Source organism: Dreissena polymorpha, chromosome 2, assembly GCF_020536995.1.
Source record: "Dreissena polymorpha isolate Duluth1 chromosome 2, UMN_Dpol_1.0, whole genome shotgun sequence".
Lineage (NCBI taxonomy): Eukaryota > Metazoa > Mollusca > Bivalvia > Myida > Dreissenidae > Dreissena > Dreissena polymorpha.
The window spans coordinates 30,234,511-30,253,095 of record NC_068356.1 but is presented as its reverse complement, the minus strand read 5'-3'; the positions used below and the strand labels follow the sequence as shown (position 1 = coordinate 30,253,095).

The window sequence follows — 18,585 nt, the reverse complement described above, 5'->3', positions numbered from 1 at the left end:
AATTAAAAGATTATTTTACCATATATTTCACACATTAACACATTATGATGAAATTATATTTTACTTAATAATGGTTTAACTTATATATGTAATAATCAGTTTCTTTACATGAACACAATCCCATATATCACAGTGGGCATGACACATAAATCAAGCAAGCACATAAAGCATGCATCATAAAACAAGCAAGCAACAAAAAAGCTAATTTAAGCAACTTACATATTTAATAGTGAGTTTCGTTGCATGAAATAACATATATCACAGTGTGCATGAAAACATAAAGCAAGCAAGCAACAAAAGCAAGGTTTAGCAACTATGTTTGATTCGTGCAATAGGAACAGCGGCAACTCTCTCCGTCCCAGAGATGGGGATGCTCATAGCTACCATGTGTGTAAGTTTCAAGGTTCTAGTGCTAATAGTGTGGGAGGAGATAGTGGTCGATGGGGGTTGGGGTGGTGCCCAAATTTTGTTTTAACTTCTTCATTTATTCACCAATTGACTTCAAAATAATACTGAACATCTCTTATGACAACACGGTCTATCTCGACCATCCATGTCCACATAACCCACACCAGGGCCATTGATAAAGGTAAAGGCAGCTTGATTCCCGTCCTCTTTCAAATTTATCGAGAGGTCCACGGGTACTACTTCCCCGTACCCCTATTTTTTTTTCCAACCCAAAATTGTTCGTACCCAATTTTTGTTCGTACCCATTTTTTTGTACCCAATTTTCTTTCGTACCCCAATTTCCCCGTACCCCCCCCCCCCCTCCCCAATTTTTTTAATACCCAAAATTTCTCGTACCCATTTTTCGTACCCAAATTTTGTTTTTTACCCAATTTTTTTGCGTACCCACATTTTTTACCGTATTCACATGTTTTACGTACCCACATATTTTTCCGTACCCAAATTTTGTTTCGTACCCAATTTTTTGGCATATTTTTTCGTTGCCAAACTTTTCGTACCCAATTGTTTTCTCGTACCCAAAATTTTCGTACCCGCGTACACAATTGTGGTGATGTAGATAAACTTAAATTGATGCTCATCCTCTTCAAAAGCATCGTCACACCAGTACTGTCAGTACTTTAATTCTTATTTGTCATTGATTATCCCCACGCTCCGAATTGGAGCGGGGAGATTATGTGGTTATCTCCGCCGTCTGTCCGTCCGTCCTTACCGCTATCTTCTCCTACACTATTAGCACTATTTGGAATTTTGATCTGACCCCTGGGTCAAAAGTTATGGAATTTGGGATGGGGCCGGGTCAGATTTTTTCACTCATTTGTGTACGTTATTTTACATTTACTTCTTTATTTCTGCACCGATTCACTTCTAATTGATACTGAACTTCTCTGATGACAATACGGCCAATCTCAAATATGCATGGCCCCATTATCAACCCTGGGGCGCCCCGCCCACATAGACCACGCCCAACCAAAATTTTGTTTAAACATAACTTCTTCATTTATTCACCAATTGAATTCAAATTAATACTGAACATATCTTATGGCAACACGGTCTTTCTCGACCATCCATGTACACATTAACCACACCGGGGCCCCACCAACATAGGCCTTGCCCATCAAAAAATGCCTTTTAATATAACATCATTGCGGCGTGGGGTTACGCGTCGGCCTCTGCCGCGCCATTTCTAGTTACAACTGTGAGTGTTCGAACGCGAGATTGGCTTCGAGCAGCGTCGGAAGCACGACGTTGTTCTTAAGAGCTGCCCGATGACAATCTCGAGTTCGCTCGTAAATGTTCGGATATCGTCGCGGGAAATTCACATGGAATATATTGCAACACACAAAATAAAAACGAGCATTTTTTTATCTGGTTAAATCTATAATACCAGACCACATCTAGCATTTCAAATTTGGCTATTGCCATAAGGAACACTTGTTTGTGTGTTAAATTTATTTTTCGAAATATTTTACAAAATATATGTTGATTTTGAGCGTTAATGGGTTTTTAATCAACGTAATCATTACAGCATTGCTATTTACGAGACTGAACGACTTTTTCGTTCGGAAGCAAAGGTCAAAATTATATCTTTGTTTTTCTTGTTTTGTGTGTTACTATTCATTTTACTGTAACGATCGCTTCATTTTCATTTTAACAGAAAGGAACAATTCGTTGTTGTTGTCTTTGTTGTGTTATTGTGACATTTATTGACTTCGTTACATACGTAAAATATTACATCATGCTGTGTTTTTGGAGCACACGTTCTGAAGTGTTTAATCCTTGTTTAAATTATTCAAATAAGTTAAAATAATATGCAGCATTGCACATGTTTATCGTCTCGAAGTTTAACGATATGACATCCCGAAAAAAAAATCTCGACAGTCTTCTGCAAGTAACAATACAATTATTTATCCGTTAAAACTATTTAAATTATCGTACATTGAAAAACACTCGAAGAGATAATTTACTGAGAGAGACAATGCCTTCAAATCCGAATAGTTTTAAAATAATTTAAACAAAATCATCATTTTTTGCAAACTTAAGCTTTGTACATTCATAACTAAAAAGTTACACTGTTTGAACAAATATACGAAAATAAATTGGGGAGAGATGTCTTTCGGTTGGGGCGAGTTGTCCAATAAAATTGGGGCGACTTTTCTTTTGGGGGAAGCGAGTTGATCTGGGCGAGTTGGCAAAAGGGCGAGTTGTCTGGACACCGAACAAAATAACATAACAAATAAAGTGAATTAAATTGTTTTGGGAATAACTATACCTGTGTGGTTTTCGAGCACCTCAAAGCCGGTTTAAGTCTTCACTATTTTAAATTGACAGTTCTATTGCGGTGAATCCAGTGGTGTTTTTTTTTTCGTTGTTATAGTTCTGTGTGACACTGCGTGGCAATTGTTTCATTGAAATAACAAAGGACAGCTTGCTATAAAATGGCTTCTCTCCTGCACTCGCAGTAAAGTCACATTATTGATATTCGATAATAATATGTAATATATTTGCATTCACATTATTATCCTTTTAGCTAAATCTGATACAATATTTTTTAAATTCAGTAGGAAATAATATATACGAGAATATCTATGTCAGACAAGGTACATGTAACCTCTGGAGTCCCACAGGGCACTGTCTTGTGGCCCATCTTTTTTCTGATTTATATAAATGACTTTGCTGATTATAAAAAACATAGCACCCTAAGACTTTTTGCAGACGATAGCATCATCTACAAAAATATCGACAACCTCTCCGACGCCCAGAACCTCCAACTAGATATTGACGCTGAACATTCTCAGCATAACTCAAAAAAGAAACCCCATAATCTTCTCATATAAACTACATGATCACATCCTTGAAAAAGTAAATAATGCCAAATATCTAGGTCTCACACTCATAAGTAATCTCAAATTGGATAAACATATTAACTCGATCACTAATAATGCAAACCAGGCACTGGGATTTCTTCGCCGCAACCTAAAAATTAGCTCATCCAAAAGTTAAAGATCATGCTTACAAAGCAATAGTTAGGCTTAAACAATATTATCTATCTATCTATCTATCTATCTATCTATCTATCTATCTATCTATCTATCTATCTATCTATCTATCTATCTATCTATCTATCTATCTATCTATCTATCTATCTATCTATCTATCTATCTATCTCTCTCTCTCTCTCTCTCTCTCTCTCTCTCTCTCTCTCTCTCTCTCTCTCTCTCTCTCTCTCTCTCTCTCTCTCTCTCTCTCTCTCTCTCTCTCTCTCTCTCTCTCTCTCTCTCTCTCTATCTCTCTATCTATCTATCTATCTATCTATCTATCTATCTATCTATCTATCTATCTATCTATCTATCTATCTATACTGCCAGTATAGGAGCATTATAGGCAGATATGGACAATTTCTAGTCCGTTTCCTTGGAAAAACCAGTATTTGGTGTCTATGGAGGAGATATTGAGATTATCCTTATGCCTTATTATGAGATTATTGCTCCAGTGTCTGGGACCCACATGCAAAAGCTCAAATAAATCAACTGGAAAAAGTAAGAAGACGTGCGGCCTGATGCGTCACAAACAGATACCAAAACACCAGCTCAGTAACTAATATCAATTCAATTTAATTTTTAGTATACAATGGAACTGATCACCTTTTGTACAGTTTTCACACCTTAAGTTATAGGCGCTGGCACAAAATCTTCTTTTTAGAAGGAGTGCTGTACATGCTTTTAAAGTACCAGAAGACGAAAAAAAACAAATCATAAATTAACAACATTATTAATGCAATTATGATTTTAAATGGTAAACAATATATGCTCAGTGCTCACGAATATTTTTGTTAACCGGTACGTGTCGGTATTGCAGGATAAAAATATACACCAACACCGTTAAAATGTCAGGCGACTCTTGGTAATATTTTGTAAATGAGACCTTTTGAATTTATACATGATGTAAATGTTATAACAATCTTAATATAGCATGCTCTCACACAAGATATTGGAATAAAAAACACACTACATTGTTTGTAAGATGGTGTATTTAGTAATTGCATTATAACAAAAGTGAATTATTAATTCGGATAATTGACTCCGGACAAAGTTGGAAGTATTTGAAAACAATTATTCATACACAATGAATTAGAAAAATTAAGATCTACAAACAATTATAATGACTAATGTCAATTCGGTTATTATGCATTTCTTACCGTTGTAGTGATTTCAGGTCACTTCCAACAGCCGTGCTGTTGGGCAAGCTCTTTATCGACGTGACACTACATGTCAAAATCGATCAATTAACAGGGGTCCTGTTATCATATCGATTGTTTCTCGTTTGCAGTCAAACCAAAAAGGCAGCATTGTTAAATTTGGTTGTTAATTGGCTTCAATATACTACGTTATAATTTCCCTCTGCGTAAGGGCAAAGGAGTTGTTCACACATCTGAAGATTCTTCCGGTTGTGAATAAGTCATGCGTGAATAACCCCGTGTCAATATCAATCTATAGTTTCAGTGGCTTTGTTATACCAAGCACACTTGTACTCCTCAACGATAAAATCATGGACAGTTACTTCGGAGACTTTAGAAAAAAACAATGATGTTGTCCTCGTGGAAATTGTGCATTTTATGCATAATTCTGTTATATCAAAACATTTATTTTTATGCGAGATTACTATACATATACTAATTAAACAAAAGGCAAATTGCCTATTTGGCGGATATATTATACGATTTTACGTTGCTAGGCGCGCCTACCGCTTACATCATTTCAACAAGATGGACTTTAAAGAAAAAAATTGTGACTCTGGAAACATGGCAAATAAAGTTCGAATTAACAATGGAGATCACAGTGTTCGCCAAAACCGTCGGTCCGCCGGTCCTGAGCGGCAAATTTTTCTCAGGACTGACAAGTGATTTAAGATAATCGGTCCGACTGACCGACACAATCGGATGAAAAATGGTTTCAAAAAGATCACTCAAATTGTATAATGTGCTATTGGATTAATAGAAGGTAAATGCTTTTTGTTCAACTTCTGTCAAAATTATTTTTTTCTTACCTTCATTTTGATGTTCAAAGTTGGATTAGAATTGACTATCACATCCGAGTTCAAAATCAATGGTCTTTGTTAAAAAAAGCAACCGAGTGCGTCCGCCATTTTGTTTGTTCCATTTAATTTCTCCACAACAAAAACCGCATGAAAACTTGTTTCAACAGGCATTTGTGAGCATTTCTTATAAATAGTTTCATAATTATATTGTTCTGGGAAGGATATATTTTAGTTTACAAACCAACAATTTCTGAAATCAAAATTAGATTTTTCACCCGATGTACTATATTTCGGATATTTTAAAATTCGGACATAGGGATATTTATGTGTTGATTTGTTGTTGATAGTTTGTAGCAATATGTTTTGTGGTATTTCAGACAACAAGAATGAATGGTGGTCATTACCATGGGTCTTTCTCAATCTCTTGCACGACGGTCACATTACATTCACCTCTGTGTTGGGATCAGAACGGACTATTGTTATGAAAGCGTCTCATTCATGTCATGATCATTCCAAGCGTTCATCATTGAGGTTACAGTATACTAAACAATCTCTTGCACGACGGTTACATTGCATTAACTGCATTAAAGAAAACCATCTCATACCATGATATCTTATATCAGTCTTAATTCATTATTATATAAAATTGATATTTTTTTTATGTTAAGCAACCAACATACATACACACGTCGAAGCAATTCCTAACGTCACTCAATAAAAAAGTATGTTCAATTGTTTACATTTGTGAAGTGCATGGAATGATTCCATCTGCGTAAATGGGCGATAAAATAGTTCCAAAGAGTTGCATTAAAACTCGCAAGTTTTTGCACGAATTATCGTACATTTAAAAGTCATATTTCTTAATTTAATGCATGCGATCTTAAATATCCACTCAAATATACATTGAATGCGTTTGTTCGGTTTTAGCTATTTGGTAGACAAAATGGCGTGCTGAGCCTTCCGCAGAGTTGTATGTGATAGCAAGGAACGACAACTCTGCGTGGAGATTGGGGCCTTTCTATCAAGAAATAGGTGTAAAATACATTCATTTAGTTGAACCTGAAAATCAACCACCTCAGCTAAGAGCAAATATTTTAACAATAGGTGTTGTTTTAGACTTTGTGAATTGGCTAATAAACAGAAATTGAAGTCATCCAAAGTAGTGTGAATGGGTGTGTGCATTTAAGTCAAACTTGATTGGATGTCACCCTAACTTTTCAAAAACACGAATTTGTAGAGCTGTGGAGGCTAAAAAACAGTTTGACAAAAAGAAGTCTAAAAAGTATGCCTTTGGTTTATATGTGGTTTATTATTAATATAATAATTGTTTAATTATATCGACATTGGACATGTTTTTATTGTATTTTAATGTGATCAAAATCAATAAACATCTAAAAGGTACTTCTTTTGTTGTGATTTGCTGTTAAAGTTTAGTCGAACAGTGGGACTGACAGAAACTGTTTCGGACTGACAAAAATTTTAAGTCTGTCAGTCCGAATGACTGACAGATTTTTCAAGTTTTGGCTAACCCTGAGATCATACACTTAGAAAAGATTAATGAAATGCCTGGGATAATCAACGATGCATAAAATCGTTTTAGATGCTAACAACATATTCATTAGTAATGTACTGAATTTACCTTGTCAAAAAAATGCGTAAAAAAAATGCATATATGTCTATATATATATATATATGGCAAATATCCCGGAAAATTGAGCTCAATGTCCCGGAATTGGTCTGAAAACTTATGGCATGTATGACAAATGTAATGAAACTCTTTATCATAATTCAAATTAAAGGAACACAAATTGAATAAATTATGATTATATAATTTTTTTAAAGATGTAATTAAAATAAACTTGAGGTATAATAATCATAAAAAACTTATTTGATTTTTTTTTTTAATTGGAAATTTTAAAATCATTTTGCTTTGGAAATGGGTAATTTTAACAGACCTGTAAATACGCCAAGAAAAGCCTGTTATCTGTAAACAGAATTTTGAAAAGAAATATGTTTGGGAAATGTATTCATTGTCTTTGTTTTATAGGATAATGGAGTACGATAGATGCTCCCAGCTGGGGCTGGAAATAATGGAAAAAATAAATGAAAGAAACAAGCACAATCGGACTAGTAACCCCTACACAAAGGTATATAGATGCAATCGATTTAGTCATTTTTTGTGTGAATAATAATATTAAAGCTGAACTACTCAGTTAGCAATTAAGATGTTTCTAATGATTCTTCCACTGAATATTGTTTTCAAATAAATATGTGGTGTTTAAAATAATTGTTATAATAATAAAAATTGTATAAAATGCTTTTTTTATTCCAATCCATTTTCACAAGTGAAGTAAAAATGATTTAATTATTCTACATTATTGAATCATTGAGTAAAGTCTATTTATTTCTGGGAATAAAATTTCATTTGTGTATATTTAAGCTTTCTGCAAAGATAAGATCATCAATGAAGCAGTTCTCAAGTGATGCTGAGCGGTTGAAAAATAACTTGATAAAAGCCACATCATCCTACCACATGTATCTTTGGTTGCAGCTTTTCACACAAGGCTTATTTTCACTAAAAAATGACCTATACCCATGAAATTGTGATTTTTAGCGTGTATTTGCTTTGAATTGGAAAAAAGCGGTCAAAGAAGTTAATAGGTGGACCGTAGACTAAACTTTTGTTTTATATAATCCACCAGAAATGTGCAAGTAAACTGTACCAATGGTCCATTAGCTTGTTAGGGCATTAAGAGGATCACAAATTCAAATGCAGGTGACTCTACGGTAATTAATTTCCATAATCCATCAACAAAGAAAACGGCAACTTAGCGTGAGAAAATTATAATACATCATTGAATGATTTCTATCATTGTTCCAGACTTTGGTTACCATTTTCAAAATAAATGTCCCAAATGCACAAAGATAACAGGGAACCAAACATTTACTGCAGATTTTATGTCCATATAAAGGCAAACAATTGGATTTACTGTAAAACATACACAAACTGCGTTTTCAGATTTATGATGGTTAACTTGTATTTACATCGATTAAAGAGAAACTTTACATACACAAATAGGCAAGAAAACATGTTTTTGTGTTGGAAAACAAATCAAAATGTAAGTTCAGTGATTGTTTGAAATGGTCACTTTTGAGATTTCTTATGTTATACCAGATGATCTCTTAGTGTTCAACTTAACATTAACACTATGGTTATTGTTAGCTCTTACATTATCATGAACTTTATGTTGACCTTGTTTGAAATTCGTAAGAATAACGTGTCTCAAATATGGATGTCATGTTTGTTATTGTTTTGCATTCAAATGATTCTGTTACCGGGTAGATGCATTGTGTGGTCTATTACCCCTACAGGCTTGTGATCATAGTTACTAATTGATTCATCCGCAAATACATGGATAGATTGGCTTATATGTATCAGATTTACAGTCCTCTATTAGTTGATATTTATCATTTACTTGTTCTTAAGTTCAGTAATTTAAGTCATGGTCCCTAAAATTTACGGTTAGGATGACAACTTATAACTTCAATTATTATTTAAGGTTGAAATACATCATATGTATATGTAAGCTGTGAAGTTGTGCGTAAAATGTATAAAACTTTAACTAGTTTTAGTTTGAGCAGAAATAAAAATAATCATGATACATTTTCCTTAACCCACAATATATTTAAATGAATATTATGATAAACAACCATGTTCTTGGCATAGTGGTTGGCATTGGCCTACAGAGCTGGAGTTAAAAAGCTTCATACCCTGTCTGACGAAGGCTGTTCCTGACCCAGTGTTCCTGACCCAGTGTTTCTGACCCAGTAGCTAGTTCGATGGCAGGGAGCCAATATACTTCCTGATTATGCCTGGCATTAATGTAGATGCCCATAAGTTAAGGTGTTTCATAAGTCAAACTGGCTGGCCTTTAATCACAATGGGTGACAAAATAATAACAAACACATTTAACTTGACTTATATTTTCAAACTGAATTGCTTACTTATGACTTATTTACTGATTTGATTTTGTTATTGTCAATAATAGCACAACAACAATAATATCATCCCACATTTCTGCTAAATGCCAGCTTTTTAGCTCACCTGAGCGATAGCTTGGGGTGAGCTATTGTGATCACTCAGCGTCCGGCGTCCGGCCGTCCGTCCGTCTGTCTGTAAACAATTTGTAAACATTTCTTCTACTAAACCATTGAGCCAATTTCAACTCAATTTCATGTGGAGCATCCCTAGGTCATGGGACAAAAGAATTGTTAACAAAAATTTGATCACATAACCAAGATGGCCGCCATGACCATATATGGTAAAAACCTTAAAAAATCTTCTTGTCAGAAACCGCTCATCAGATTTTCAACAAATTTCACAGGGATGACCTTTAGGGGCTCCCCTGAAAAAGTTGTTCAAAGAAATTTGATTCGTCAAAAAACATGGCCGAAGGAGCTCGTTGAACTTTGCATGTTTATTCGTTTTTGCCTATTTTGTGAAAACTTTCAAAAATCTTCCACATTTTTTGTCCGATCCTTTCCAAATTTGCACAGTGTCTTTATATCAATGAGGACACGAACCCTACAAAAAATGAGCATTATTGGTCCATGAAGTACAGAATTACCTCCCCTTGAATTGAGAAAATGGTGTTTATGCAATAAAGTCCAAATTTTTAATCCAATTCTTTCCAAACTTGTAAGGATTTAGCATGGTTCAAACAAGGGAAACAACTACGGTTTATGCATGTTCTTTTTTTTTACAGATTTGCCTCCCTTTAATTCATTCAAAATCTCATTTTACAGCAGATATTCCAAATCTGACCTGTAAATGAGCCCCATATTTACTGCCAGTGCTAGGTTACCTTTTCCCATTTGATCATTCTTAAGTATTGGTCTTGTAATGCTGCTACTGCTTCTGCTACTGCTACTGCTACTACTACTACTACTACTACTACTACTACTACTACTACTACTACTACTACTACTACTACTTCTACTTCTACTACTACCACTACTACTACTACTACTACTACTACTACTACTACTACTACTACTACTACTACTACTACTACTACTACTTCTACTACTACTACTAGTACTACTACTACTACCACCACCACCACCACCACCACCACCACCACTACAGCAGAGATTCCAAATCTGACCTGTAAATGAGCCCCATATTTACTGCCAGTGCTAGGTTACCTTTTCCCATTTGATCATTCTTAAGTATTGGTCTTGTAATGCTGCTACTGCTTCTGCTACTGCTACTGCTACTACTACTACTACTACTACTACTACTACTACTACTACTACTACTACTACTACTACTACTTCTACTACTACTACTACTACTACTACTACTACTACTTCTACTACTACTACTACTACTACTTCTACTACTACTACTACTACTACTACTACTACTACTACTACTACTACTACTACTACTACTACAACTACTACTACTACTACTACTACTACTACTACTACTACTACACCACCACCACCACCACCACCACCACCACCACCACCACCACCACCATTCACAGTGACAAAAAATGTATTCACACAATGGCTGCTACTACAACTTCTAGCCCATATAGGGGGGCATGCATGTTTTACAAACAGCCCTTGTTTCTATGGGATTTTAACCACAACTGTTCATGTTTATCTCCGACACATATTTTTAGGTCACCTGTCATGAAGTGACACGGTGAGCTTATGTGATCGTGTGATGTCCGGCGTCCGTTGTGCGTGCCTGCGTGTGTCGGTGCGTCCGTCCGTCAACAATTTGTTTGTGTAGACAGTAGAGGTCACAGTTTGCATCGTATCTTGATGAAATTTGGTCAAAATGTTTATCTTGATGAAATCCGGTTTGGGATTGTATTTGGGTCATCTGGGGTCAAAAACAAGGTCACTAGGTCAAATAATAGAACAACCTTCTGTAGACAATAGAGGTCACAGTTTTTATCCAATCTTTATGAAATTTGGTCAGAATGTTTATCTTGATGAAATCTGGGTTGGGATTTTATTTGGGTCATCTGGGGTCAAAAACTAGGTCACTAGGTCAAATAATAGAAAAACCTTGTGTAGACATTAGAGATCACAGTTTTCATCCAACCTTTATGAAATTTGGTCAGAATTCTTGATGAAATCTGGGTGGGATTGTATTTGGGTCATCTGGGGTAAAAATCTAGGTCAAATAAATAGAAAAACCTTGTGTTGACAATAGAGGTCACAGTTTTCATCCAATATTTATGAACTGTGGTCAGAATGTTTATCTTAATGAAATCTGGATTAGGATTTATTTGGGTCATCTAGAGTCAGGAACTAGGTCACTAGGTCAAATCATAGAAAAACATTGTGTAGACAATAGAGGTCATAGTTTTCATCTGATCTTAATGAGTCAGGTGAGCGATTCAGGGCCATCATGGCCCTCTTGTCTTGTTTATTGCTTGTATTTCCTTAATAACCTGTCAGTACTCAGAGAGAGATAGACAGAAGGCAAGTGATGATTGATCAGCTTATAACCAAGGAGAAGCAGATTGAAGAGGCATTTAAAAATGAGAGTGGTGTTGCCAGGTATGTTAGGGTTTGTTAATTAAAGAAAATACTATTAACTAAATTAAGCCTCATTCTTAGAAAACTGGGCTCAATGCATGTGTAAATTGTCTTCCTAGATTAGCTTGTGCAGTCTGCACAGTCTAATCAGGGAATACACTTTCTGCTAGGACATGATTTTTGTTTTAGTAGTGACTTCCTTTAAACTAAAAATGTAATAAAAGAGAAAAGTATCCTCCATAATTTACAGGAAGTCTCTTCTAAACAAAAATCTAGTTTAGTTGGAACATGTTGTCCTTGATAAGCCTATGTGGACTGGCTAACATGGGCCACAATTTTATGCACATGCATTAAGCCCAGTTTTCCCAAAATGATGCTCAATTAGTCACATTCCTATTTTATTAGTGGATGTGGTGTTAGTCTAGTGATCTAGTTGGTATAAATGCTAGTTTGTGAACATTCTAATGATCACTTATAAAAACACGCTTTAAGTTCAACACATAAATTGGACATAAGAGTGTCTGAATAACTTGAGCCAAGGCTTTAAAGGGACCTTTTCACATTTTGGTAAATTGACAAAATTAAAAAAAAATGTTACAGATTCACACATTTTCTTTGTAGTTATGCTATTTATGAGGAAACAGGACATACTGACATTTTACCATGCTTTAATATATCCATTATATGCATCTTTTGACTATTTAAAAACCTGAAAATTATAAAGTAATGCAACGCAAATCAATTGAATAATTTGGAGTTCTGATGTTGTCATTATATTTTGTGACACTACAAGGATTGCTTATATGAAGTATAAAATACGTCATTCATTGTATGAGCATTGATGGCCGAGTGGTCTAAGCATTAGACTTTTACTCCAGGGGTCAGTGGTTCGAGCCCAGTGTGGGTTATTGTTCTTTCTTTCTTTAATTGTATTCTTGTTTTTACTGGAGCTTTTTAGATCCCATGTTTACATTTATCAATATAAAGCATTTAATGACAAACTTCAATACTTCCCAATATCCGTGAAAAGGTCCCTTTAATACCATAATGCTCAAGTAAACAGGAAACATTTTAAACAAAATGTTTTGTGATAGGTAAAACCAGATTTAAAACTATGATTTAGCACACATTTATCTGTGTTTTTCTTATAATTTTATTTTTGTTTCCAAACTTATATTTTGCGTAGAATATTATATACCGGTACATATATACAAGCATTTGATATAGTAATATGGATTTCATATATTAGCATTTGGTTAACAGGGTATTTCATGTTCAGATGTAAAACATACATGTACATTCATATACAAGTCAAATTGATTTATATTTCAAGAATTTTACAATAAAAGCTAACTTGCACAAACAAAGTGTGATGATGTACAGGTCCCAGCTGCTGGCTGGCGGGGTGGACTCAGACCCCTGGGGCGTGAAGGAGGAGCCAGAAGAGTTCAAGGGCATCCAGAACACGGGACTCCGTGTGCAGCAGCAGCAAATTATCAAGGGTAAATATAATCCGCGTTCTATGAAAACTGGGATTAATGCGTGTGCGTTAAGTGTCGTCCAAGGTTAGTCGGTGCAATCTGCAAAGGGTATTTAGAGACCACTCTTTCCACTTTGATGGAATTTTTCGTTTAAAGAATGTGTCTTGAAACTGAAAATCCAGTTTAGACGGAAAGTGTCGACCATGATAAGCCTGTGCATACTGAACAGGCTAATCTGGGACAACACTTCACACACATGTATTAAGCCCAGTTTTCACAGAACAAGGTTGCTATTTTTATGTGACTGTTTTTCTATGTAAAAGTCTTTTTAAATTGCTTGGAGAAAGTTTTGTAAAAACTAAAAATCATTAAAACCAGAACATTTATTAAATGATGGATTTGTTGCATTAAACATCTCGGATTGCTTAAATTTCAGAGCAGGACAAAGGATTGGATGCCTTATCAGAAGTGATAGCACGACAAAAGAACATGGCTTTAGACATTGGTAATGAAGTGGATCAACAAAATGGTAAGTGCATTTATGCCTAAAATGACTTGATGCTGCAAAGAAACAACATAAAATACTAGGATTGTTAACATTATAAATTTTCGAATGCTTTAGCCAAATCAAGAAATGTTCATTGTTGTGATATTTACTTATTCATAAAATGGTAAACAATAATATTATTTGTTTATTAACCAGTTGATGTACTTTCCAGTGATAAAAAAAATGTTTATTAAGTTGACATCAGCTTTTTATGCCCCCGGATCGAATGATCGGGGGTATATTGTTTTTGGCCTGTCTGTCTGTCATTCTGTCCCAAAACTTTAACCTTGCTCATAAAATGAAAACTCTTGGGTCTATGTTCTTAACACTTCACATGTGCACGCATCTCATGGAGATCTACAATCAAACATGGTTTTAGGTCACTAGGTCAAAGGTCAAGTCACTGTGACCTTTACATTCAAAATATATCCTTGTTTCTAAAATAGCTGCTGTGCGGCTTCAAAGCGCGGTAGGGGGCATTGTGTTTCACAACCACAGCCCTTGTTTTTTATGTTAAGATTTAACAAGATGTCCTTTAAATTAATGCATTATGTTAAAATTCAAGTTTGTTTTCATTGCTAAGAAATTATAATGTTAGACATATCTTATAGGAATCCAGTGTATTTGTAGAATCTTTACAATAGTATTTACAGAAAGGGGCCAGATTCGGCAACATCAATCATTGTACAACAAAGGCATTAAATTAAAATTATCTGTTAGTACATACCTAGGGCTTTGGTGATTTTGTATGAATTTATTAAGTTAATTGGACAGACAGTTAATCTATTTCTCATGTATTCTTGCAAGTCTCCATACTGCAGTATCCTTATCATATGATATTTATGTTATCTTTTCTTTCTTAGAAATTTTGGATGATATTATCGACCACACTGACAGGAGCAACCAAAGACTCATTAAAGAAACACGTCATATTAGAATTGTGGACAGGAAATCAGCAACATGTGGTATGCGCTTGAAATACATTGTATGTCCTGAATGTAGCACTCACACTGAAAATTGCCAAATTAAATAAGGCGATGACTGCAAATTATTTAATTAATTTATTTTTCCATTTCTTTATCGATTGTCATAACAAATAATGTGTTCCCTTTTTATACGCCCGTTTTTAAAAACGGGACGTATTATAGTTTCACCCTTGGCGGACGGGCGGCAGGTTGGGCGGCGTCCACAGCAGTGTCCGCTTTCTTATTCAAATAGTTTTCATCCGATCTTCACCAAACTTGGTCAGAGGTTGTTTCTAGACAATATCTAGGTCAAGTTCGAATATGGGTCATGCTGGGTCAAAAACTAGGTCACGGGGTCACTTAGTGCATTTCAAGGATTAAGCATGGTGTCCGCTCTCTAATTGAAGTAGTTTTCATCCGATCTTCACCTAATTTGGCTCGAAGTTGTGTTTAGATGATATGTAGGTCAAGTTCGAATATGGGTCATGCCGGGTCAAAAACGAGGTCACGAGGTTACTTAGTGCATTTCAAGCATTTAGCATGGTGTCTGCTCTCTAATTGAAGTAGTTTTCATCCGATCTTCACCTAATTTGGTCAGAAGTTGTGTCTAGATGATATGCAGGTCAAGTTCAAATATGGGTCATGCAGGGTCAAAAACGAGGTCATGAGGTCACTTCGTGCATTTCAAGCATTTAGCATGGTGTCCGCTCTCTAATTGAAGTAGTTTTCATCCAATCTTCACCTAATTTGGTCAGAAGTTGTGTCTAGATGATATGTTAGTCAAGTTCGAATATGGGTCATGCCGGGTCAAAAACGAGGTCACAATGTCACTTAGTGCATTTCAAGCATTAAGCATGGTGTTCGCTCTCTAATAGAAGAAGTTTTCATCTGATCTTCACTTAATTTAGTCAGATGTTACATCTAAATGATATCTAGGTCAAGTTCAAATATGGGTCATGCCGGGTCAATAACTAGGTCTCGAGGTCACTTAGTGCATTTCAAGCATTGAGCACAGTGTCCAAAACCTTCGAACAGGCGTATCTTGTGACAGTTTGGCACTCTTGTTATGACTTGCATACAATAATGTGACACTGATCTTTTCAGCATATATATTTTAGACCGTTACCATGGATTTACTTGTTTCAGTTTTGTGTACAGAAATTCAGTAAGATGTATTTTAGAATATCCCACTTAAGTGCTGCTGTGGTCTTAAAGCGATTGTATATGCGGCCAGTTTAGCACCAGACCAGTCTTTTCAATCAAGCAGACTGGTCAGGAGCTATGTTGTTCGCTATAAAGTCATGCAGGGAATCTTGGTCTCACTATAGAACAGGGAAGTTCTTGACCAGTCTTCGTGATTGTGCAGGAATATAAAATACGGTAATACCCATTTTTGCATGATGTGAGTCATATTGTACCAGAGTTAACTTGTCTGTATTGCAGGTATATGGGTGGTGATAGTTCTGCTGTTTGTGGCCATCATAGTGGTAGCGGTAGTCCCTGGGGGCAAGAGCTTGTAGCAGGCAGGGGATTGCAATGCATGCGCACGAGCTCACACCGGCATGACACGAGGCTCGCGGTGATGATCATTCATATTAAATGACATATTTTGTTAATTTCAAACTTCCTAGAGTTTGTGGACATGAGAGTTATCATATATATTTTTTTAGATTGTAAGGTGTACGAAGTTTGAAGTAATTACTTGAAAATTAATATACTTGTATGTTTTAAAAATATGATATTTTACTGTGAATATTTTATATGTATAAATTAATTGTAGATATATGTATGCGTTTATCGATGGATCATGTAATAATTTGTATTTTGCATTTTGTTAAATATGATAAAACTTGTTATCCTTATCTGCCATCTGTTTTCTGAGCTGACTAAAGAATGGTCGAGTGCACTGGCAATCTCTGCAGTGGAGAAAGCTCACATAATCTTGCAAGTACGCAAGAGTTTTAGTTCATTCCAGTTTTCAGGATGGGATCAAAGAAGGAAGAATAACCTTTGATACTGTTGAACTGGCTGTTTTACAGTCTTAAATAAGTGTCATTTGCACCAAAGATTTATCAATAAGCAATATACATAGATTGAAAACATCAATGTAAGACTGCATGAGATCTTGTGTATGTATTTCTGAGTTTGAGGTCCATCTGCGCCGGTGGCTGCATTATCAGTGAAGCTGGAGCATGGCCCAGCAGTTCTATCTAATTTTATATCTCGCCACTTGCTAATCAAATTCTTATCCTGCAGCTAAATCATTGTATAGAATAAAACTCTAGGTATCGTGTTAATTTGTGCTTAACATGCCTTCCAGCCTGTAACATTTTAGTCCATGCATCATGGAACTTAGAACATTTGTCTTTATGATATGTCAACCGAATGTGAAACTGGGTCATGAAAGGTGAAGTCATTAGGTCAAATGAAATAAAAAAGCTTGTTAACACTATTGAAGTCACATTTTAAGTCAAGTTTTAATTCAACCTGGTCAGAAAATGTGTTCCAATTATACCGCGGCAGAGTTCGTTGTTCCAATTATACCGCGGCAGAGTTCGAAAATGGCCCCGGTCCGTTGAGAAAAAAAACATTGCTACAAGGGGGCAGGTCAGTTTTTCTTATTATAAGGCAATTGTGAAGCTTTGTTGATACTCTGAAAGTCACATGTTAAGTTCAATCATCACGAAACTCGTTCCACATATTTGTGTTTTAATGATAGGTGGGCCGTGTTTAAAGACATGGCTACAGTCTGTTGAAAAACATGGAAACCAGGAGGGCAGGGTCGCTTTCCTTATGTGGCTATATTTAATAGTAGCATCTACACTGTTTCCCCAACTTTAATGAAACCTACATTTTTTTTCTAAAATGATCTCTAACTTGAGGTCGAAAATGATTCCGGTCTGTTGTAAAGTATGGTTGCCACGAGGGGGTGATTTAGCTTGTAGTTTGGGCTTAAGCGCAGCTGTTTAACGCAGGTTGACGTTACTTCTGATGCTGATGATGATTAATATAACAATTAACAAGAAATATCTTTAAAAAGATATTCTGCGTAAATTTTGATTTTGAAAATAAATGTTGAACATTTACGTTTTGAGATGATTAAATTAAAAGCGTTTTATTTTGGTATTTGTTCACTTCAAATCCACCCCATGATTAATGTTATTATGCAATGCATTGTATATTAATGCATACACGTTTTAATTATTGTCTATACAGTTCATATCACATTTCCCATGCACTTTTGTTAACTTACATATTATGTTATTTGCAGAATATAAGACATTACAAAAATATACCCAATACATATATATAAACAGGGAATAACAGTATACTGCGCTATTGTTTTGTAATTTATCAATTGAGACTAAGCATAACAAGAAATATCTTTAAACAAGATGTGTTTGTGAAACACAATGTCCCCCTATATGATGTTTGACCTTGTAGGATGACCTTGACCTTGACCCTTCACCACTCAAAATATGCAGCTCCATGAGATACACATGCATTTCAAATATAAAATTGC

At 35.3% G+C, this 18,585-nt stretch overlaps 1 protein-coding gene across 2 annotated transcripts; it reads left to right on the top strand.

The window, feature by feature from the left end:
• The first annotated feature begins 4,296 nt into the window (after nucleotides 1-4,296).
• Nucleotides 4,297-16,924, top strand: LOC127866431 (syntaxin-8-like). Of its 2 annotated transcripts, none has more exons than XM_052406953.1 (8): nucleotides 4,297-4,368; nucleotides 7,550-7,649; nucleotides 7,943-8,037; nucleotides 11,989-12,090; nucleotides 13,453-13,571; nucleotides 13,987-14,079; nucleotides 14,961-15,062; nucleotides 16,506-16,924. In XM_052406953.1, exons 1-8 carry the CDS (start codon nucleotides 4,352-4,354, stop codon nucleotides 16,580-16,582), a joined length of 705 nt encoding a protein of 234 aa, XP_052262913.1. In that variant the 5' UTR covers nucleotides 4,297-4,351; the 3' UTR covers nucleotides 16,583-16,924. The 2 variants fall into 2 exon arrangements, with proteins under 2 accessions (XP_052262913.1, XP_052262911.1); XM_052406951.1 differs by lacking the exon at nucleotides 4,297-4,368 and adding an exon at nucleotides 5,428-5,465.
• Nucleotides 16,925-18,585: the final 1,661 nt, after the last annotated feature.